This window comes from Arachis hypogaea, chromosome 18 (genome assembly GCF_003086295.3).
Source record: "Arachis hypogaea cultivar Tifrunner chromosome 18, arahy.Tifrunner.gnm2.J5K5, whole genome shotgun sequence".
Taxonomy (NCBI): Eukaryota; Viridiplantae; Streptophyta; class Magnoliopsida; order Fabales; family Fabaceae; genus Arachis; species Arachis hypogaea.
In genome coordinates, this window is record NC_092053.1 from 122,479,982 (window position 1) to 122,503,750 (window position 23,769).

At 32.3% G+C, this 23,769-nt stretch overlaps 1 protein-coding gene across 1 annotated transcript; it reads right to left on the minus strand.

Annotated features, from left to right (window-relative positions):
* Nucleotides 1-4,481: 4,481 nt before the first annotated feature.
* LOC112770409 (lectin) lies at nt 4,482-5,512 on the minus strand. The gene has a single exon (XM_025814767.2). The coding sequence runs from the start codon at nt 5,439-5,441 to the stop codon at nt 4,737-4,739; it is 705 nt and encodes a 234-aa protein (XP_025670552.1). The 5' UTR covers nt 5,442-5,512; the 3' UTR covers nt 4,482-4,736.
* Between the last annotated feature and the right edge of the window lie 18,257 nt (nt 5,513-23,769).

A 23,769-nucleotide genomic window follows, 5' to 3' on the forward strand; every position in this document is an offset into this window, starting at 1 on the left:
TATTATTTGTTGGTCCTGAGAATGTTGTGCATGTAGTGGTGGATAATGCTTGAAATTATGTTGCTACTGACAGATTGTTGGGATCTAAGTTTTCTAAGCTATATTAGTCTCCTTGTGCTGCTCATTATATTAATTTGATGCTCTAGGATATCAGGAAGTTAGAGAAAGTGAGTGAAACTGTGTCACAAGCTTCAATGATTACAAAGTACATATATAATCATTGCCATCCATTGTACTTGATGAGAAAATTTACAGGTGGGCTGAAAATACTTGGCCAGCTGCAACTCGATTTGCCACTAACTTCATTGCTTTACAAAGTAGTTTTGCTCAAAAGGATGCTTTGAGAGTTGTGGTGACATCTAAAAAATGGACAAGCTCAACTTACTCCAAAGAAAATAAAGCTAAAAATATTTGTGGATCAAGTCTTAGATTCTAAATTTTGGAGTCAATGCACTGATATTGTTAAGTTTACTGATCCACTTGTTCGTGTATTGTGCATTATTAATAGTGAAAATAGAGCTGCAATGAGTTTTCTTTATCAAGCTATTTATAAAACTAGAGAAGAGATGGTGAAGAGGTTTCAAAAAAAAAAAAAAAGAAGTTTGTGGATCCTAATTTAAAAATTTTAGATACACAATTGTGATTCAAAGCTTCACAAAAAATTTTCATGTTGTTGGTTATTGGTTAAACCCAGATTTTTGATTCAATTCTTAAGAATTTGAAAAGCACAAGCAAATGACTTCTGGCTTATTAGATGTCATTGAAAAATATGATTATGGTGGTCCATATTTGAATTCTAAGCTAACAAGTGAGATCAGAATCTTTAAAAATTTTCAGCATGACTTTAGAAGGTTGTGTACAACACTGAACGAAGCACAATGATGTCAGATGAATTCTTATTCAATTACGGTAGGTAACCAACAAGGGGTCCAGCCAACTCCTGCCAACTCTTATTGGGCTGAACCCTAAAACCCACTACAACAAAAAGCATCTCACTAGAATAACTCAAACCTAAACCTAATTTCATCTTTTACCCTAATTCACAGTACATATTAAAAAAAAACGACTGTAGCACCCCCACTCCCCTTCTCCCCGACCGTCATATCCACGACGTCATTGTCATTGCCATTTGGCTCAGCCTCCGCACTTTGCCACAACCACACCAGTTGCTGCACTTTCCAAAACTATCATCGAATATCCCGTAGAGCCACTATGCCGCCTTTTCTCCGGCTAGATCTTGCCGAAAACCTCCAATGTCCGTTAGGCGAAAAACATTGGCAAGAATGGACATTAGGCCAAAGCGGAGCTCCCTCGTCGCATCACTGCGCAGCGTCTCCTCCATCGAAGCATGCCCAAAACCACTCGCAGATGTTAGGCTAGAAAGAGAGCTCTCTCGCTGCGCCACCCTTGTTGTCTAGCACAGTTGCTCCAGACCCAGCCTCCGTGCATCCTACGCCGTTAAAGATGTCAGAATACTCCTTCATCTCCGATTTCATAGGGACCCCAAACAGTGTAATTATTGAAGGATGTTTCTTTACTCTTTAGATGGATGTTTCTTCTTTAAACATGTGTTCCATAGCTCTTTAGATGGATGTTTCTTTGTATTGTAAATAAATATTTCTAAATTTAGGATTGCGGATGTTCTTCATTATTGATGGATGTTTCTTTTTTCTTTAGAAGGATATTTATTTTTATTGTACATGCATGTTTCTTAGTATATGATTGTGGATGTTTTTTGGTGTATACGATTTGAAATGATTTCTTCTCGTTACTAGGTCTATATGAATAAGTAGATTTTTCTGTTTAGCATTAGTAGACGTTTCTTTTAAGATTTGGGAGTTTTATTAGGTTTTTGGATGCTTCTTTTCTCATTTATTGGATATTTTTATTGATTTATTTGTTATTTATTTTTTGATTGATTGAATGTTTCATTTTTGTTAATCGGATTTTTTTTGTTTGAGTGGATCTTTTCGAAGTCATTAGATGTTTTTTTAATTTATTGGATGTTTCTTTTTTTATTAATTGGATGTTTCTTATACTGTTATTCATGATTTTTAATTTTTATTATATTTACCATCAGGCTATAATATATGGGTGGAAGGATCTTGATATGATCAGAGAGGCTGTAAAAAAAATGTTGATCGATAAATTGAATGTAGATATTATCCAGATCTACATGGATGAAAGGATATAGATGTGTAATAATTGGACAGCCCTATCTCTTTCTCAGCTGAAAAGAAACCTTTGTGAATGAGAGAGCTGAGAGGGAAGGTGATGTGGTGATCGACGCGCTATGAATCGTGTTGGGAGAGGCACTGCAATGGTTGGGTGGCGTAGCTGCCAATGTGAGGGAGAGGTGTTGTAGTAGTTGTCTTTGCTGCTGTGAATTGCGGAGTGTAAAAGGGGTTGCAGTGGTCAGGCGACGGTACTATCGCGAAGTGGAGTGGGGTTGCGACGTTTAGCACTGGCTACAGCACACGAGGAGGAAGCTGCGATGGTGGACGACGTTTGGCGGTATTGCACCTTGCTGTGGTTGATGCTACGACGTTGTTTCCATCACAGTGCGGTCGAAGCAGAAGGCGTGAGTGTGATTGTGAGGGATCTGTGTGAATTGAAAGGTGTCGTGGGTGTAGGGGTTTGTTGTTTTTGTTTTTGAGTTATTCTAGTGAGATGTTTTTTGTTGCAGTGGATTTTTGGGTCCAGCGCAATAAGAGTTGACAGGACTTAACTGGACCCCGTGTTAGTTACCTAGTGATGAACGGATATTTTATACGCTTTTTGGCTTCATTTTCATATAGTTTTTAGTATGTTTTGTTTAATTTTTATTAAGTTTTCATAGGTTTTAGTGCAAAATTCACATTTTTGGATTCTACTTTGAGTTTGTGTATTTTTATGCAATTTCAGGTATTTTCTGGCTGAAATTGAGGAGCTGGAGCAAAAGTCTGATTCAGAGACAGAGAAAGCACTGCAAATGCTGTCCGGATCTGACCTTCTTGCACTTGAAAGAGATTTTCTGGAGCAACAGAAGTCCAAATGGAGTGTTCTCAACGGCTATGGAAAGCTAACATTTAGAGCTTTCCAGAAATGTATAATAGTCCACACTTTGCTTCAGAATTGAAGGCCTAAAACTAGCGTTCAATGCCAGTTTCCTGCCCTATTCTGGCGTCCAACGCCCAAAGGAGAAGAGACCAGCGTCCAACGCTCAAGAAGGACCCCCTAAATAGCATTCAATGCCCTAGAGGCCTTCTAGACGTGGATCTCAATCAAGCTTAGCCCAAACACTCACCAAGTGTGCCCCAGAAGTGAATTTTAGCACTAAAAGACTGTTTTACCCTTCCTATGTAATCCTTAGTCATTAGCTTAGTATTTATTTGAGAACTTTTACAGACTCAAGGGAGGACCGGTCATATTTTCATTTATCATTATATTTTCTATCGGTATGAGTTTCTAAACCTCCTAGGTTAAGGGGAGGAGCTCTGCTGAGTTTTATAGATTAATAAAGTATTACTGTTCTATCTCAATACGTGTTTGATTCTCTATTCTAAGATGTATATTCGTTCTTCATCATTATGAATGCGTTGAACTGGCACAAGGTTATCTCATTCTACAGGGGTTCAGAGTAAGTCTTTCATCGGACAATGATGAACCACTAGCTTGATCATACATCTCTTAGACAGCTTATCCACAACTTCGTTGGAACTTCTCGAGACACCAGTTCAGCCGAGGTACGGGGAGATTAGAGTCTTTGTGGTAGAGGTTCTGATCTGGAAGATTCGACCTTGTCTGTGGCGTTTTGAGTAGGATCATTAAGGAGAATGAACTGCAGGAGCTTCACCCTCAATCAGAATGGATCTGCACTAACCCTGGGGTTCAGATCTGGAGGAGCATTGGCGACCTCTCAACCGGCGTTGATCACATACAACCTGCCATAGAAGAAATCAATTACAGTTGAAGAAGATAGTGAGACCGGAATTAATCCAGAAGAACAAACCATCTCCAAGCCTTAACCATCTTCTTTTCATTGCAAACACATCAACCTAGTAACGTTTTCTTTATTTTTCCTTTTATGCGTTCAAACAATCAAACAACCTTTCTATCCGCCTGACTAAAATTTACAAGATAACCATAGCTTGCTTTAAATCACAATCCTCGTGGGATCGATCCTGACTCGCTCAGGTATTACTTGGACGACCCAGTGCACCTGCTGGTTCAGCTGTACGAAGTGTGGGGATTCGTGCATCACCTAGCGGGATTGTAATCTAAATTGGAGATGTAAAAACTGCATAAAAATAACTATCAAGCTTCATCGTATATACAGTTTGATATCTTAAATATTTTGTCGCTCTAACTCATTAACTTTTGGCATTTGATCGTTTGTCAATGTAATTAACTAAAATATAATCTATTCAAAATGATATTTTAATTTATATTACTTTTGAAAAGAAGGAAAAAAAGGAAAGAAAAACGGAAACACAAACACAAAGAAAAGCAAGCATATATCATTGAAGACAACAAACTAAACCCAAACAAAGAAAGTTGGACGAAATTCACAATGAAGAGACCAATAACAACAGTGGACTACCCTTGCCTTATCCGTAGTGGCATATCACTTACTGAGACAAACTAAAGACTAGTAGGCTTGTCCTTATTTACTCAAATTAAAATAAAAACACAACACAATCTGGCAATAAGATAGGAAGAGGGTCGCCTTATTCAATATTCATCGTTGTTCCTCTTCAGTTGGACTTAAAAGTCCAAGATAGGATCTCAGTATTTTGCGAGTATTGCCCAGTAGAAGCAGATAGCCCTACCGCAACCTTTTCAGGAAGCTTAGTGCTCAAGTCGACGTCGTAAGTAAGAGTGTCAGGTTGGTTGTCGAGATATGTAGAAACACTGACGGTTATCCTCTTAAGGGCAGAGTTATATGTTATCTTTGCAGTGGTTACAGCTCCATCATGCCAGTTCCAGTAACCAACAGCTGATGACCTGATAGAGTTGATATTAATTCCGATGTGGGGATAACTAGGATCCCCAATCTCGAAATTGGAAAAGGTATCAAATTCAACAGCAACAATCTTGTCAGATGCATCGTTAAAGAGGCCGAGAAACTTCCCAGAAGATTCAGGTGGAATTTCAGTGTTGGAATTAGCAATGAAGAAGGCAAGACCGTCACCAGGTCCGGGAGCAAATTCACTATTGTAAGGTTTTGAGATGCGAAAGACGAAGGTAGTTTCAAAGCCTGCTCGGAAACCACTGTGGTCGTACAGGTGCACAGGGTCAGAGAACAAAACTCGGCCAACTCTGTTTCCTAGTGGGTTGCCATCGCTGTCCAAGTTGGTGAGTCGAATGACATTGTGATCGGTAATGGTTGCATCTCCTTGGAATTTGATCTCCTTGGAGTTATTAGGAACAAATTTGTGCAAGTTAAATGAGACACCCATGGCTATGACTTTGTGGTATTTTGGAAATGAAATGAGATGTGAGTTTGGGTTGGATGCCAAGCCTATCGCAGCAGCTCGGTATTTATAGTGTGGCGATTGGAGTAAGTACACCTTAGCTTCTCAATTAGGTATGTACGTAGTTTCGTATGCATGGCCTCTAACAACCATTAACACAATACGTCACCTCCATGCGGTAACATATATTTTGTCACCCTCTAGCCTCATCACCCCTATCATAAATGCTTCTGTATAAAATACGCGTTATTCAAATTCATGAGAGCCCTTAAACTAGACTTATTATAATAAGACCGTGCTAATATAGTCTCTCCAATCTTATTTATTTATACATAATCCATGAAAATTTTCTACACTACAAATTATTTTTAATCCTATGATTCCAACCGTCCTCCGCGTGGGTTTTTCTTTAATTTATCCCTTCTTCATCTAAGTCTATATGAGGATTCACATGATGCATGACGAGAGAAGATTTAGTTTTTTGGGTGGCTGCTTAACGAGGGAAGATAATCAATAAGAAATGATAAATTAAAACAAATATGATAGCTAGTATTTAATTTATATTCATAATAATATCTCGGGATTATTTAATTTTGTTGTTCATTTCTTTGGTTTGATTATTATTTCTCTTAAACTATTTCTTGAACATTGAATATTTAATGCAACATAAAAATATGTCTTGTATTAAAATTTATTTTGATTTGAAATATTTTATACTTTTTAAAATACAGAAATAAAAATAATGAATGTCTTTCTTTTAAATCATGTTTAGGGAAATATATATATATATTTTTTAAATGATCCCATTTCAATATACATTATTTAAATATTCTTTAAACTAAATGTATAATTTATAAAAAAATTAATCACAAATCATAAGTTAATAACAAAAAAGAAATATGAAATTTCAGTATGACGATATTTACTGAAATGAAAGAATTATCCAATTAAGATAGAACCCACAAAAATGAAATAAAAAAGAAAGAAAGAAAAGAAAAGAAAATCAACTTGTTATAAAATTTCGATTATACTTTGGATTATTTTATGTGTGGTCACAAGCAAATGAATTATTTGGATTTTTATTTATAATTAATTATTATGTTAAAAAATGTATTACATCGGGTTTTTTTTTTACAGGTATATTACACATTATGATAATCTTATATAAGTTTATATTTTAAAATTTTTATTTAGGTAAGTGGTTAACTTTTTTATAGAGATATAATTATTTATGTATTTTTTTATTATTTTAAGTTTTTGAGATAATGAAATAGTAGTGTAATATTATGATATAATATCAAAATTTTAATGACTTAAAGATTTAGAATTCAATTATTATTAATCCTAAAAGAAAGAATTAATTTTAGCATAAGAGAATGAAGAATTACAAATACTAATTCAAAGACAATAACAAATATAAATGAACCCAAATCGTTCTATTCCAAAATAAAAGAAGCTTCAATTTCAAAGTTCACAAATCCAAACAAACCAAGGATGTTAAGACTGAACAAAACCAAATTTATAACTCATATCTAATAAAAAGTTATTTATTTTGGTTTTTCTTCCTATGCTCATTTCTTTTCTTTCATTGATTTTTCTTATTAAAATCTTTATCAGAAAATATGCCTTTTTCTTTTTAAATTGAAATACTCAAAATCAGAATATGAAGATATGAAATTAAGACGCAACGAAAAACTTTTTTTTTTCAACGTGCTTTGATGTATCTATTGCATTTTCTTAGTCTTTATTGATGCTGTTCTTGCTGAGTTTGGCCGGTGTATAGTTCGTCCGTCGATGAATGTCTTCAAGCTTTTCGTCGGGATGAGTTATACGTTGGCAAGGAGAGAACAAGGGGGTGGGTACCTGCAAAAGACACTCCGACGCTCAAGTCAGTAAGTGTTTAAGAGGTATAAGAATAATTCTATGAATATAGAATGTAAAACATGAAATAGAAGTTATCATGTGTTGTGTGTAATAATTCTATGAATATAGAATGTAAGATATGATATAGAACTTATCATGTTGCCCGCTGAGATTAGATATAGAAGGTTCTTTTTATAGGCATAGAATTGATGAATGATATTTATGTTATGACCGTTTGGTCATTAAGATTGAAATAATGGTCATTAAGTTGGTAATGAAGATGTCGGTTACAAGCAAAGAATGAATGATAATTAACGCCGAGTTGTAACTCATAATGCACAATAAAGACCGAGTTATAAGGTGACGGATCAGATGCTTTATGATGTTCTTAAAATATAACAATTGTTTGTTCTTCCAAATCCCATTGCAATCCCAAATCTCCATCATTAGTCGTATTTGTCATAATATATAATTTTCATTACTGATAACAACCGTTGTCTCTTCTTCATTCTCATCAATTCTTGCTCTTGATAAGATTATACTTTTCCAATATAACAAACCAGCAGATGGTCGGTTACATTCTATTGATCATTTGAATTGAAGAGCAGTTATTAGGTTTTAATGAGTGATAATGCCTGATCGGATGTTTTTATTCTAGGATGTAGTCCGTTGAATCTGATTGTAACCTATAACGCCAAGTTATAAATTGGCAAATAGAAATAACAGATATAAATTGGCAAATAGAGATGATAGACATGGATCGGAAAATAGAGATGATAGATATAGATCAAAAAACAGATATAGATCGGCAAATAGATATAACAGATATAAATTGAATAATAGAGATAATAGATATAGATTGGCAAATAGGGATAACAGATATAGATCGGCAAATAGACATAATAGATATAAATCGGCAAATAGATATAACAGATATAGATTGGTAAATAGGGATAATAGATATAGATAAAAAAATAGAGATGACAAATATAGATCGGAAAAATAGAGATAACAGATATAGATCGGCCAATAGACATAACAGATATAAATCGAAAAAATAGAGATAACAGATATAAACCGAAAAATAGATATTGCATATATAGATCAGAAAAATAGATATAGATCGGCAAATAGATATAACATATAAATTGGCAAATAGAGATAACAAATATAGATCGGCAAATAGATAATACAGATTTAAATTGGCAAATAGAGATGAAAGATATGGATCAGAAAATATATATAACAGATATAGATCGGCAAATAGATATAACATATAAATTGGCAAATAGAGATAACAGATATATATCAGCAAATAGAGGTAACATATATAAATTGAAAAATAGAGATAACAGATACAAATCGGGAAATAGAGATATCAGATTTAGATCGAAAAATAGAGGTAACATAAATTGAAAAATAGAGATAACAGATATAAATCGGGAAATAGAGATAACAGATATAGATCAGCAAATAGAGATGACAGATATAGATGGAAAAAATAGAGATAACAGATATAGATCGGCCAATAGACATAACAGATATAAATCAGCAAATAAAGATAACATATAAATCAGAAAATAGAGATGACAGATGTAGATCAGAAAAACAAATATAGATCGGCAAATAGATATAACATATAAATTGAAAAATAGAGATAACAGATATAGATCGGCTAATAGGGATAACAGATATAAACCGAAAAATAGAGATGACAGATATAGATCAGAAAAATAGATATAGATCGGCAAATAGACATAATAGATATAAATTGTCAAATAGAGATAACAGATATAGATCGGCAAATAGAGGTAATATAAATTGAAAAATAGAGAAGACATATATAGATCGGAAAAATAGACATAACAAATATAGATCGACAAATAGACATAACAGATATAAATCGGCAAATAGAGATAACAGATATAAACCGAAAAATAAAGATGACAGATATAGATCAGAAAAATAAATATAGATCGGCAAATAGATAAAACATATAAATTGGTAAATAGAGATAACAGATATAGATCGGCAAATAGATATAACAGATATAAATTGGCAAATAGAGATGATAGATATGGATCGGAAAATAGATATAACAGATATAGATCTGCAAATAGATATAACAAATATAAATTGGCAAATAAAGATAATAGATATGGATCGGAAAATAGACATAACAGATATAGATCGGCAAATAGATATAACAGATATAAATTGGCAAATAGAGATAATAGATATAGATCGGCAAATAGAGGTAACATATATAAATTGAAAAATAGAGATAACAGATATAAATCAGGAAATAGAGATAACAAATATAGATCCGCAAATAGAGGTAATAGATAAATTGAAAAATAGAGATAACAGATATAAATCCGGAAATAAAGATAACAGATATAGATCGGCAAATAGAGATGACAGATATAGATTGAAAAAATAGAGATAACAGATATAGATCGGCCAATAGAGGTAACAGATAAATTGAAAAATAGAGATAACAGATATAAATCGGGAAATAGAGATAACAGGTAGAGATCGGCATATAGAGATGACAGATATAGATTGAAAAAATAGAGATAATAAATGTAGATCGGCCAATAGACATAACAGATATAAATTGACAAATAAAGATAAGAAATATAAACCAGAAAATAGAGATGACAGATATAGATAAAAAAAACAGATATAGATCGGCAAATAGATATAACATATAAATTGAAAAATAGAGATAACATATATAGATCGGCAAATAGGGATAACAGATATAAACCGGGAAATAGAGATGACAGATATAGATAAGAAAAATAGATATAGATCGGCAAACAGATATAACAGATATAAATTAGCAAATAAAGATAACAGATATAGATCAGAAAATAGAGGTAACATATAAATTGAAAAATAGAGATGATAGATATAGATCGAAAAAATAGAGATAACAGATATAGATCGGCCAAAAGAGATAACAGATATAAATCGGCAAATAGAGATAATTGATATAAATCGGAAAATAGAGATGACGGATATAGATCAGAAAAACAGATATAGATCGGCAAATAGATATAACAGATATAGATTGGCAAATAGGGATAACAGATACAAATCGAAAAATAGAGATGACAGATATAGATCAGAAAAATGGATATAGATCGGCAAATAGATATAACATATAAATTGAAGAATAGAGATAACAGATATGGATCGGCAAATAGGGATAACAGATATAAATCGGGAAATAGAGATGACAGATATAGATCGACAAATAGATATAACAGATATAAATTAGCAAATAGAGATGACAGATATAGATCGGCAAATAGAGGTAATAGATATAAATTGAAAAATAGAGATGACAAATATAGATCGAAAAAATAGAGATAACAGATATAGATCGGTCAATAGACATAACAGATATAAATCGGCAAATAGAGATAATTGATATAAATCGGAAAATAGAGATGACGAATATAGATCAGAAAAACAGATATAGATCGGCAAATAGATATAACAGATATAGATTGGGAAATAGGGATAACAGATACAAATCGAAAAATAGAGATGACAGATATAGATCAGAAAAACGGATATAGATCGGCAAATAGATATAACAAATATAGATTGGCAAATAGGGATAACAGATACAAATCGGAAAATATATAGAGATGACAGATATAGATAAAAAAACAGATATAGATCGGCAAATAGATATAACAGATATGGATTTGCAAATAGAGATAAGAGATATAGATTGGAAAATAGATATGATAGATATAGATCGGGCTTTTTCGGGCCTTAATGATTTATTATGTGACCTTTGTTTACAAAGGTGTAGGTAAGTTTGAAGCCACTGGAAGGAAATGGGGCCTATAGAAAGAAGGGTGTTTATTTCAAGGCCCCACGGTAGACGCCAATTTTTCTTGTGTGAATAACCTAGACGTAGCCTCGGCTACAGAAGTTGACACCGAGCTTTAGCCTTTAATGCCGAGCTATAGGCTGAGATGATCCGAGCTCTTCATCCAGAGAGATATCACGTCACGGAGAGTATGAACAAAGGAGGAGTGTACCTGCCAAAGGCACTCCGATGCTTAAGTTAGTACTGAGAATTCAGTGTCCCATTTGAGGATAAAATATCATACCTTTATAGGTGAAATGAAGATGGTCGATTACATTCTATTGATCATCTGAATTGAAGAGCAGTTATTAGGTTTTAATGACTGATAATGCCTGGTCGGATGTTTTTATTCTAGGATGTAGTCCGTTGAGTCTGATTGTAACGTATAACACCGAGTTATAACGTAAAGTGCCGAGTTATTGTATATAATGCCGAGTTATGACATCAGATTTGTAACAGCCGTATCAATTATAAATACCAATTTAAAGTAGGGATGAACATTAATTCGATCGGATCGGATATAGTCAAAATATCGATCCAATCTGCACTAAAATTATTGGATCAGATCGAATCTAATATCCGCAGTTCTAAAATTTGGGTCTGATTCGATTCGATATGCACATTTGCAAGATAACAAATAAATATAAATGAACTCAAATAGTTCTATTCCAAGATAAAAGAAGCTTCAATTTCAAAGTTCACAAATCAAAACAAAGACTAAACAAAACCAAAATTATAACTCATATCTAATAAAAAGTTATTTATTTTGGTTTTTCTTCCTATGCTCATTTCTTTTCTTTCTTTGGTTTTTCTTATTAAAATCTTTATCATAAAATATACCTTTTCTTTTTAAATAGAAAGACTCAAAATCAAAATCCGAAGATATAAAATTAAGACTCAACTAAAAAAAAAAATCAACATGTTTTGATGTATCTGTTGCATTTTCTTAGTCTTTATTAATGCTTGATGATGTTCTTATAATATAACAATTGTTTGTTCATGTTCTTATAATATAACAATTGTTTGTTCTTCCAAGTCCCATTGCAATCTTAAATTTTGGATATATCTAAAATGAGCACAATAATTATGTATTTATTGAATGTGCTATATTTATATCAACCATTAGATTTTATTAAATAAAAATCAAAGGTTAATATAAAAGAAGAGTATTGATGGACTCTAATAAATTTAAAATATTCTAATACATAAATAAATATTTTAAATGACAATACTTTAATACATAATATTTTAAATGGTAACAGAATCTTCTATTCTTAAATAATTAAATATAAAACATATAAATACAAAAAATATGAGTATTTTTTATTTATTAAAATTAATTATTATGCAAGAAAATAAAAAATTATATTAAAATAATATTTTAAACTGTTGTTACATAAAAATATAAAATAATTAAGATTTTATTTTATATTATTTGACAAATAATTAGATTATTATATTCAAAATTTATTAATTAATTATTTTTGTTAAAAATATTATTATATAATATACTTTTTTATCGAAATATTTTAAAAATATAATTTCTTTAAAATATTATATATAATACATAGAAATATTAACTTTTTTATTCTTTTAGAAAATAGAATAAATAATACAATTCTAAATATATGCTTATCACATTATATATTTACTTATATTAGTAAGACCGAATTAATCAAACTTACACAATTAAAAATATTAAAACTGTATACAAAGTCAGGTTATTACAGAAATATAATCAAATAAATACACTATTTCTTTTTATACCTTTTTTCAAAATAATATATATTATATTCTATCTAAATTAAAATGCAGATCAGTTATTATATGTAATTACACCTGTACTGTACCCTTGTAATCTCAGACAATCTGAGTTATACCTCGGCACGACTTATCATGAAAACAGCTTCATCTTAACTGATCGCTTCCCATAATCTTGCCACGAGGATCTCGAATGAAACCAACAACTAATTCCACACTGACTGGGCTATAAATCGGGCACGGTACCGACGATAGAAGACAGATCAAATTCACTCCAGTAATAGAGGAGTTACGTGAAACTTGAAGAAGCGAGAGACTACCATCACGAAAGGAGGAAGATAAGCCATACAGGTCCCACAATAAGGACACTAAAATATCTTTTAAACTAACTCCAAAATTTGATTCATATACCAGGTTTAATACCAAGAGGGAGGACATCATTAAAGAAATACTACATAACAAGCTAATAAAGCCGCCGAGCAAAGCAGGAACATATCAAGACCAGAAGTACGTTGATGACTACGCATCAAGTTAAGTTTTTTTATGCTTTTTCATATCAAAAATTAGTTTATAATGCCCAATTATTGAGTATTTGTTGTGCTTAAGTTGAATATCGCTTTGATTGCTTGAGTTAATGAATTTTGTAGGAAATGGTGAAAAAAGAAGCAATAAAAGCACTAATAGAGGAAGCACACTCCCAAGGTGGCAAAAGAGTTGGAAACAAACTCAAAGAGAAGCAAAGAGGATTTGCAACCCTGACCTTTTCACACTCAAACAAGAATAAATCGAGCTACAAAGCTCCAAATGAGGTGATCTCATTTTCATTTGAAAGTAGACTTTCAGAGCTTTCCAACCATATATAACACTCTATAGTGGACACTGGATTTGAGGGTACAAATTTCTATTCGTTTAACTTCACAATTTCAGCGTAAAACAAATCCCTGCACTTCGCCAGACTGACCTCTTCACCTTCAAATGATCATAACTTGGGCTAGAGATATCCAAATGACATGCTTCCAGCGACGTTAGAAAGCTAAGATCCAGAGCTTTCCAATGTTATATAATAGTCTATAGTGGGCATTCATCTTGGGGACGCAACAGACCAATATTTCAACGTGCAAGGTTTCCCAAACCTTCACAAGCCCAAAATGCCGCTTCAATGACACTCCACATTGGGCCACTTCCTAATACTCCAATTCCTTCATTTATTCTTCAATGTTTCAAGCTTCTATGAAGAGAATTAAAAGTTCACAAGCCTAAGTCAAGCCACAATTAACAATCAATCAAGGCCACAAGAATCATTTAGAAGTAATAATTAGGAAATTTGCATTTGATTTTAATTTCATTTAAATTTGTAATTTAGGTAGCTTATAAATAGGACCTTAGCTTCATCATTTTAGACACACCATGGAGGGGTGTAGGTGACTCCACTCCCCTTTCACTCTCATCCTCTTCTCTTCTTCCATTTCTTTCATATACACTTTTGTAAATATTTAGTTATGAGCTTCTAATTTCCAACATTGGGAAAGGGAGCTCTATTGCTATTTGATGGATTAATTTATTTTTATTCTTCTTCTTCTCTTCATCTCTCTTTGATTTACTTGAAGGATTTTCATTCTTCATTTAAGCATTCAATTATCTTGGAAAAGAGATTGAATGTACATGAATTCTATGTGAACCTTGGGAAAGGAATCATAGAATGATACTTGAAAATCCTTCTCACACTTGAGTAGATTTGGGTATGGATGGGATATTATGACATTTAATCTATCCATTATTTGGGTCTAGAAAAGTGTGTGGTATAATTAGGGACCATTCTTCATCTCTTCTCATGAGCAATTAGACCAAAAAATTGGCTATTGATCAAGATTTGAGAGATTAAATTACCAAGGAATTGGATTCAATCAATCATGATTGCCAAGAGGTCAATGAGTTGCATGATTGAAGAGGAGATGAAAATATTGATCCTAAGAATGCAATATCTCTTGATCCCAATGTTAATTTCATTCTTAATTCTTGTTATTACTTATTGTCTTTAATTCTTGTCATTTACTTATGCACATTTATGGCTTTATTTACTTTTGCACATTTATGCCTTCCAAGTGTTTGTAGAAATACTCACTTGGTTTTACTTTCTAGTCATTTACTTTCTTTCACTTTACTTTCTTGTACTTTTCATTCCTTGCAATTTACATTCTTGTACTTTAATTTTCAGCACTTTAATTTCTTGCTATTTACTTTCTTGCACTTTATTGCTTTCCTTTACTTTCATGTCATTTACTTTTCTTGTTGCTTATCACTCAAAATTGAATCGTCTAACTAGAATAATTAATCAACTATTGCTTGCTTAATCTATTAATCCTTGTGGGATCGACCTCACTCTTTGTGAGTTATTACTTGACGATAATTCGGTATACTTGCCGAAGAAATTTTTGTAGTGATACATTAATTTCGTGATCAAATTTTTGGCGCCGTTGCCGGGGATTTATTGTGATTAACAAACTACCGGTTGATTAATTATCTAGATTAGGCATTATTTTCTTTTTTTTTTTTTTGTTTTTTTGGCATTTACTTTGCCTTTTTTATTTCTCTTTTCTCATTGCAAATTAAGTGTTTGTGTTATTGCCTCACTAAGAATTCTTTAGTTGTGACACAAGGAATTTTAATTTCTCTTGGTGGTTGTGTTTGATACAATATTTTTTAATTAAAATGAAGTTTACCTCACATGTTGATCAATCATATTACATGGGATATTGCCCACCACCACAAAATGATTCATGTCATTATCCTCATGGTGGATGGGAATATCAACAAGAAATGATGGATCATGAGCAATCAACCCAAATGGGATATGCCCTAAGGTCACACAATGATCAAGCAAGTTACATGGAGTATTTCCCACTACTACAAAATGATTCAAGTTACTATACTAATTATGGTTGGAGATATCAAGATCAAAGAATGATGAGGTTTGAACAATCAAACTAAATGGGAAACTTCCCAAGGTCTCAAAATGATTTATACTTCTATGAATGGAACAACTATCCAAATTGTGATTGGGAAGGACAAAACTAAAGAGAATTCAATGTTTCCTATCCCATTCATCAAGAGCCATTACCTCTTAATTATCCAACCTCACCTCCTAGTTTTACATGTCTAAATTCTTCATCACTTGAGGGCAATTTTGCAATGTTAGAAGCCGCAATGGCATGGTTAGAAGGGGGAGAGAGGATGGAAAGTAGTATGGAGGATTTCATCCAATGGTCTAGGAAATTTAGAGAGGAACAAGATATCACCTTCAAGAACATTGAAGTACATATAGACCGACTTGCTAAATACTTAGCAAAACCCACCAATACCTTTCCAAGTGACATTAAGAACACCCCAAGGAAAGAATGCAAGGCCATGGATGAAGTAGTGCTTAGCAAGGAGGATGAAGACCAAATGATAGGTGAAAAGGAGGAATTGGAAAAACAAGAAAAAGAGGCACCCATACCAAGTGAGACTCCAATGAAGAAGGAGGAGGTTGTGAGAGTATATAAGCCTAGGGCTCCATATCCACAAAGGCTACATAGGGTGACAAAGGAACATGCAAACTCACTCCCAAAGGAAGCAATGCAAGACCTTACAAAAGAAAGGGAGGAAAACAACCAAGGAAGTCCACACTCCAATGAAGTAGAGAGTGCATGGAGGATGATTTAGTTGAACCATCAATCCAAGTGGTTCTTAATGAAGAGGACACTCCAACCATCACACAACACCTAAGTCTTGCAATCAAGGAAGTGAAGGCAATCAAGGAAAGCACTCAAAGAAGGATTGTGACTAAGAAACAAAAGACAACATTCATGAAAAAGAGAAGGTCAACAAAAAGCAATCCAAACCCCACCCCAACAAGCAAGAGGAATCAAGCTAATAACAACAAAAGAAGGCTTGTTAGGAGGCAATCAAATCAAGGGGCATCAATCTTCTCTTCTTCTCCCTTGAAGTCATTTCTCTTAACCAATTGGAAGAAGAGGAAGAAAATTTAGAACCACATGTCAAGCTAATGACATTAAAAGAGCGCTTGTTGGGAGGCAACCCAACCTTTGGTAACATTTTCTTTCTTTGCTTAGTTTACTTTCAATAATTTGGCATATGATTGCATTCTAAGTTTGGTGTTGCATGCAACAATTTGATCTTCAATCTTTAGTGGGTACTTGCATCATTCTAAAGTAAAAGTGTCACACTAAGTTTGGTGTTGCCACTTACCTTTCATGCATAGTACCATGCACAACTCACTTATTAATGCAATCACATTGTCTCTTTTCTTGGTGTCTTGATTGTTATCTTTAATTTTGCTTGCTTAAACACATGCATCACTCACTTACTTTCTTGAAGACATTCATGATTAATCATAAATTCCATCACCACTATTTTATTTGTTGCTTGAGGAGAAGCAATCATTCTAAGTTTGGTGTGGGAAGGAAGGAATAGGAGGAAAATGACAACAATGAAGATGAACTACAAGGTGGTTAAGTTCCTTTTCCTCTTATTTATTCTCTATACTTTCAATTGCTTGATTGTCTTCCATTTCTTTTATATGCATGTGTGTTCTTCTCTTGTGAATAAGCTTAGCTTGATATTTGAATTGTAACATGTTGTATGATATTATAACTACCATCTTGAATTTTGTGAGTCAAAGTAATTAAGTATCATGATCATAAACAAACAAGGTAATTAAAGAAGAGCCTAGCATGAGCATATAAGTATTGGAAGGCTAGCATGACTATTGTTGCTCAATTGCACTTAAATTTGTTTAATTGAAGTTTTCATCTAGGACATTTTATGAAATTTTTGAAATATTAAAAACCTTAAAGAAGCAAATAAAGAAAAAAAAAGGAAAAAATGAGAAAGTTGAAGGCTCTGAGTACCAATGACAATTTATTAGTCAAGTACTTGTGGTGTTTATGTATCAAGCAAAAAACTTGAAAACAAAACACTTAGAGTCAAGGCTAGGCTCAAGTGCAAAGCACTCCCTCAAAGCTCAAGGCTCTGAGTACCAATGATTAGAAGGAAAGTAAAGAAAAGAAACAAATGAGCTTAAAGAGTCCTCTCATTAAATACTTGTGGTGCTTATGTATCAAGTAGTAATACTTGAAAACAAAGCATTTAGAGTCGTAGCTTTCAACAAATGGTGCAAAGCACCCAAGAAGCAAAGCTATGAAAAGAATGAAAAGCTTGTTCAAGGAAGGAACATAAAGAAAAAGATTCATAAAATGAGCTAGATAGAAACATCAATCATTTGAATTTCTTTTGTGATTGTAGCATGCATAAGAAACTAGCCAACCATTAACATAAAAATTGCTACTCTTCTCACCTTGGTTTGTCAAACTTTATTGCATGATTCTTTGTTTGCTTGAGGACAAGCAAAGTTTAAGTTTGGTGTTGTGATAACTGCGCATCATGTTAAGTTTTTCTATGCTTTTTCATATCAAAAATTAGTTTATAATGCCCAATTATTGAGTATTTGTAGTGCTTAAGTTGAATATTGCTTTGATTGATTGAGTTAATGAATTTTGTAGGAAATGGTGGAAAAAGAAGCAATAAAAGCACTAATAGAGGAAGCACACTCCCAAGGTGGCAAAAGAGTTGGAAACAAACTCAAAGAGAAGCAAAGAGGATTTGTAACCCTGACCTCTTCACACTCAAACAAGAATAACTCGAGCTACAAAACTTCAAATGAGGTGCTCTTAGTGCCATTCGAAAGTATACTTTCAGAACTTTCTAACCATATATAACACTCTATAGTGGACACTGTATTTGAGGGTACAAATTTCTATTCGTTTAACTTCACAATTTCAGCGTAAAACAAATCCCTGCACTTCGCTAGACTGACCTCTTCACCTTCAAATGATCATAACTTGGGATAGAGAAATCCAAATGACATGATTCCAGCGGCATTAGAAAGCTAAGATCTAGGGCTTTCCAATGTTATATAATAGTCCTTAGTGCGCATTCATCTTGAGGACGCAGTAGACCAATATTTCAATGTGCAAGGTTTCCCAAACCTTCACAAGCCCAAAATGCCACTTCAATGACACTCCACATTGGGCCACTTCATAATACTCCAATTCCTTCATTTATTCTTCAATGTTTCAAACTTCTATGAAGAAAATTAAAAGTTCACAAGCCCACGTCAAGCCACAATTAACAATCAATCAAGGCCACAAGAATCATCTAGAAGTAATTAGGAAATTTGCATTTGATTTTAATTTCATTTGAATTTGTAATTTAGGTAGCTTATAAATAGGACCTTAGCTTCATCATTTTAGATACACCATGGAGGGGTGGAGGTGACTCCACTCCCCTTTCACTCTCATCCTCTTCTCTTCTTCCATTTCTTTCATATACACTTTTGTAAATATTTAGTTATGAGCTTCTAATTTCCAACATTGGAAAAGAGAGCTCTATTGCTATTTGATGGATTAATTTGTTTTTATTCATCTTCTTCTCTTCATCTCTCTTTAATTTACTTGAAGGATTTTTGTTCTTCATTTAAGCATTCAATTATCTTGGGAAAGAGATTTTAACATTGTCACAAATATTTTAGTGAAATTGTCATTTTATAGTTTTTTTTTATCGTCACATTATTTTTTATTTTTCTTATGTAATGTTTAGCCTTTTCGTGTAACGTTTTTCTACTCTTTATTTATGTGTAGGTTACTTTGTCTTTAGTTGTAACATTATTTCTCTTTATAAATTGATTAATAAAACTTAATTTATCATATTTTTTTATTATCACTTTTATTCATGTTTACTATATAAATTTACGTTCACCTCACACATCTTTATCTCCTTGCATAATCTCATGCGTCTCACCCTTTTTCCTCTATCCTTGCTAATGTTTTGCACAATTATTTGAAAATTTAGTTGATGACCACAGTTTTTTTATTTTAGTTTGCTAAACAATTTGCCCACTATATGTTGGATGATGAACTTCTAAAACACTATAATATATAATGTTCTTACAATAATTTTTTTTATTTAATTGTGTTTATCAATTATATAGTTTTTGTCACTTGTAGATCATTTTTTTAACAATTTATATTTTTTAATGTTATTTAATAATAATAATAATAATAATAATAATAATAATAATAATAATAATAATAATAATAATAATAATGTTAAAAGTGCATAATAATACTGTTAAATTTAATGAAAATTATTCGTTAAGAAAATGTTTTTATGTTAATAACATATGTATGAGTGTTTTATAATAAATTAGATTGTTTGGTTAGATTGACCATAATTTTAAGATTTTGACTTTTGTTGGTAATTTTAATATCCTTTAACAAGTTAAAAGATAAAACTATTGTTTAAAATAAAAAAAAAGACAATAAAAAAATATATAATTAAGCTAGTTTGATGATGGTGCTGAAAAAGTTGTTTTAGTGTGGTAAAACAAATTGAAGGAATGCAATATTTATAATGTGAATAACCATCATGACTTTCACAAAAAAAATCAATAATAATGAAAAAGAATATAAAAATAATCATGGTGTACAATTAAGATGATTGATTGAAAGAAAATTAAGATAGATGATTGAAATTATAAGTAATGATATTGTGCATAAAAAAAATCAAGTAAAATGTACGAATTAAGTGACACATGTAACCAAATATGAAAACAAAGAAATAATGATGTGAATAGTAAAGTAGATAAAGAATTGAGTACTATGTACTGTAATAGAATAGTGAAAAAATAACAAAAATGTATGATTCAGAGAAAGGTTAAACTATCGAATAGAGTACAAATTCATTAAAATAAATTAGTATAAAATAAGTGTCAAAACATTGATTGAGCTATTTTATGTGTAAAATGAATGAGAAGCCACTGAAACTAATCCAATACTTTGAAGTTACAATTAAATATATAATTGTGATCAATACTACAAAAATTATATACGACATGAAAGTGTTAAATTGTGTTTAAGAATAAAAATTTGAGTTATCATAGCAAGTTCAATATTAATGGATATATGGTTTGGGTGCATTGGGTTATAATAATTCGCTTTATGTGATGATACATGTATACAAATAGTTATGTATTTATTGAAGAAATCTGGTAGAAACATATTATGAGGATTATATAATTTTTCAGTAGTATATAAATTACCGTTACATATGATATAAGAGAAATTTTAACGCTGGTGGTGATTAAGCTGACATAATTACATGAGTATGATTTAATTCAAAATTTTATCAATTAAAAAATTATTATATCGCTGCATAGAGTTATCTGATAATTAAAATGCATCATTTTTTAGTAGAAACTTGAATACCATGTAAGAATACAATAAAAGCTATGTATAAAACATTTGAGAAGAAAAATTAATAAAAAAAAAAATAATATGCATGATAATTAGACTAAATATATAAAAAAAAATAATGAGAAATAGAAATAAATTAACTGCATAATAAATAACTAAAAAGGTCTATAGTGTTTGATGAGAAAAATTCTCTTGTTCTGAAGCACAACCTTGTTCTTCCTTCGCGCCATGTCCTGCCATATGTCATAAACATCCTCCAATATAGACATTGGTGTTTCAATACTCGTGTTTCAATAGTAACATTGGTGGTTAAGGTAACAATATAACACCCGTCAACTAGTAAGGGGAAAAAAAGATCATTGGTAATTAATAATTAAGAGAGTCATGCATTTATTTCTTTCAACTGAATATCTTAGCTTGTAGTGCAAGAAAGAAGTAGATGATTATTAGAAATTAAATGGGCTTAACTTAGGTAAGGGTGGCAAATAGGACTAAATCCGCCGAGCCGGTCCGTGTAACCCGCCAAAAAAGGCGGGCTGAGCTAGAAAATTTGGACCCCCAAATAGTAAAAGTCCGCCTAACCCTTACCGCTTAAACTGCGGGTTTTGGCGGGGCGGGGCGGGCTTCTTCGCCGGGTTTAGTGTTAGGGGTTTTTTTTAATTTTTTTTTTTTCAAAATTCAACTTTTTCCAACCCAATTTACAAGAGAATGAAGATGAAAATTGAGTGTTTTGGATTATGTTTATTTTGTTTTGGAGATAATATTTATAATTATGTTTGGATTATATTTATTTTACTCTGGAGACAATATTTATAATTATGTTTTGGATGAAAACTTAGTTTATAATTATGTTTATTAGATATTTATAATTACAAAGACTTTAATGTTTGTGAATATAAAAATTATAATTTTTTAATGCCTTTAGAAATTATAATAGTTAAAAGTAAAAAAAAAATAAAAATAAAAAGAGAGAATATTTGGTGGGCTTAGCCCGCCAATCCGCCAGCCCGCCGTTAGGCGGGGCGGGCTTCTGGCGGGGCGGGACGGGACAGGGCGGGCTTCCCCGCTTGCCACTTTAGGTTCGAAAACTAATTTTAATTTTGGACACGTGTGACTCTTACGATGGTATCGAGGGTTTAAGGGAAAAAGAAAGAACAATTAGGAGGTAGAAAGAATAAGAAGATATTAGAAAATGTTATTTTCTTTCTGATGCATTTTGATTTACAACAATTCTTCTAATTTATAGATAGCTAGGGTTCTATTTATGGAAATATCCTAAATTGATAACATTGATTTTCCTAATATTTCTTGTGATCCTAAAATATCTTCCTGATTTGATTCAAATATCTCCTTGATTTGATTCAATCTTCTAACACTCCCCCTCAAGATGAGTAGTGGGGTCACCAATGCTCAACTTGCTGAGAACTTCGGCCAAAATTCTGGCTGAGACTGCTTTCGTAAGGACATTTGCCAATTGGTCTTCTGATCTAACGAAAGGGAGTTCCACAGTCCCTTCTTCAATTTTTTCTTTGATAAAGTGCCGATCTACCTCAACATGTTTAGTTCTGTCATGTTGTACAGGATTTTCTGAGATGCTTATTGCTGCTTTATTGTCACATTTTAATTTGTTCGACAATTGAGGTGGAAACCCAATTTCAAATATGAGTTTCTTATCAACTTGGCATGATCTGGTTTGGTTATTGACTAAATTTGCTATATGAGAATTGTGCAAAGAGAGACTTGCAACTTAATGTTTGAGATGAATAAAGTGATCACTTTCTTAAATATAAAACTTGATTAATTTTAAGGGGAAATGAAAGGTTTCCCCTTCTTCTGTATGTGGAAGTGCAATGTGTATTTTCATACTATCTTTTCCTTTGTTCATTCTTAATTGTTCACTTTGACAGGTTCTAAGGCAATGTTTGCTGATCTTGGTAATTTCAATCAGAGGTCTATTCAGGTTAACTTTGTTTCATTTTATTTTTTGGTATGCCTTACAAGGGTATGATTCCTTTTCAGCCAATTAACAGAATTCTCACCTTTTCTTCTTTTGTATTTGGTAACAGATAGCTTTTCTATTCACAATCTACCATCTTTAGTTCTCACTTATGCGGGACAGACAGCTTTTATTTCAGCTTTCACTATGTCACAACTTGAAAGCTGTCTTCTAATCTGTAACTGAAACTACTTGCTGTCTGTCCTCTGATGTTAGGTATATGACATCTATTGCCGGTGTCGTTGTGAGCCTATAAATGCTTATCACCACTATATTACTTACATTAGTCATGATCATGATATGGAGAACCCCAGTTGTGCTGGTTACCCTTTACTTTGTTGTGTTTTTCATCATGAAAGGGGTTTACGTCAGTGCTGTTTTCACTAAATTTTCTCAAGTTGGATGGATTCCTTTTGCCATATCATTCTTCCGTCTAGGCTCTTGCTCATGAGAAGAGAGCGATGAACAAGAAGAAGAGATAAATTT

Coding starts and splice junctions, on each gene's coding strand:
- LOC112770409 (XM_025814767.2), bottom strand. CDS start 5,441: ATGGGTGTCTCATTTAACTTGCACAAATTTGTTCCTAATAACTCCAAG.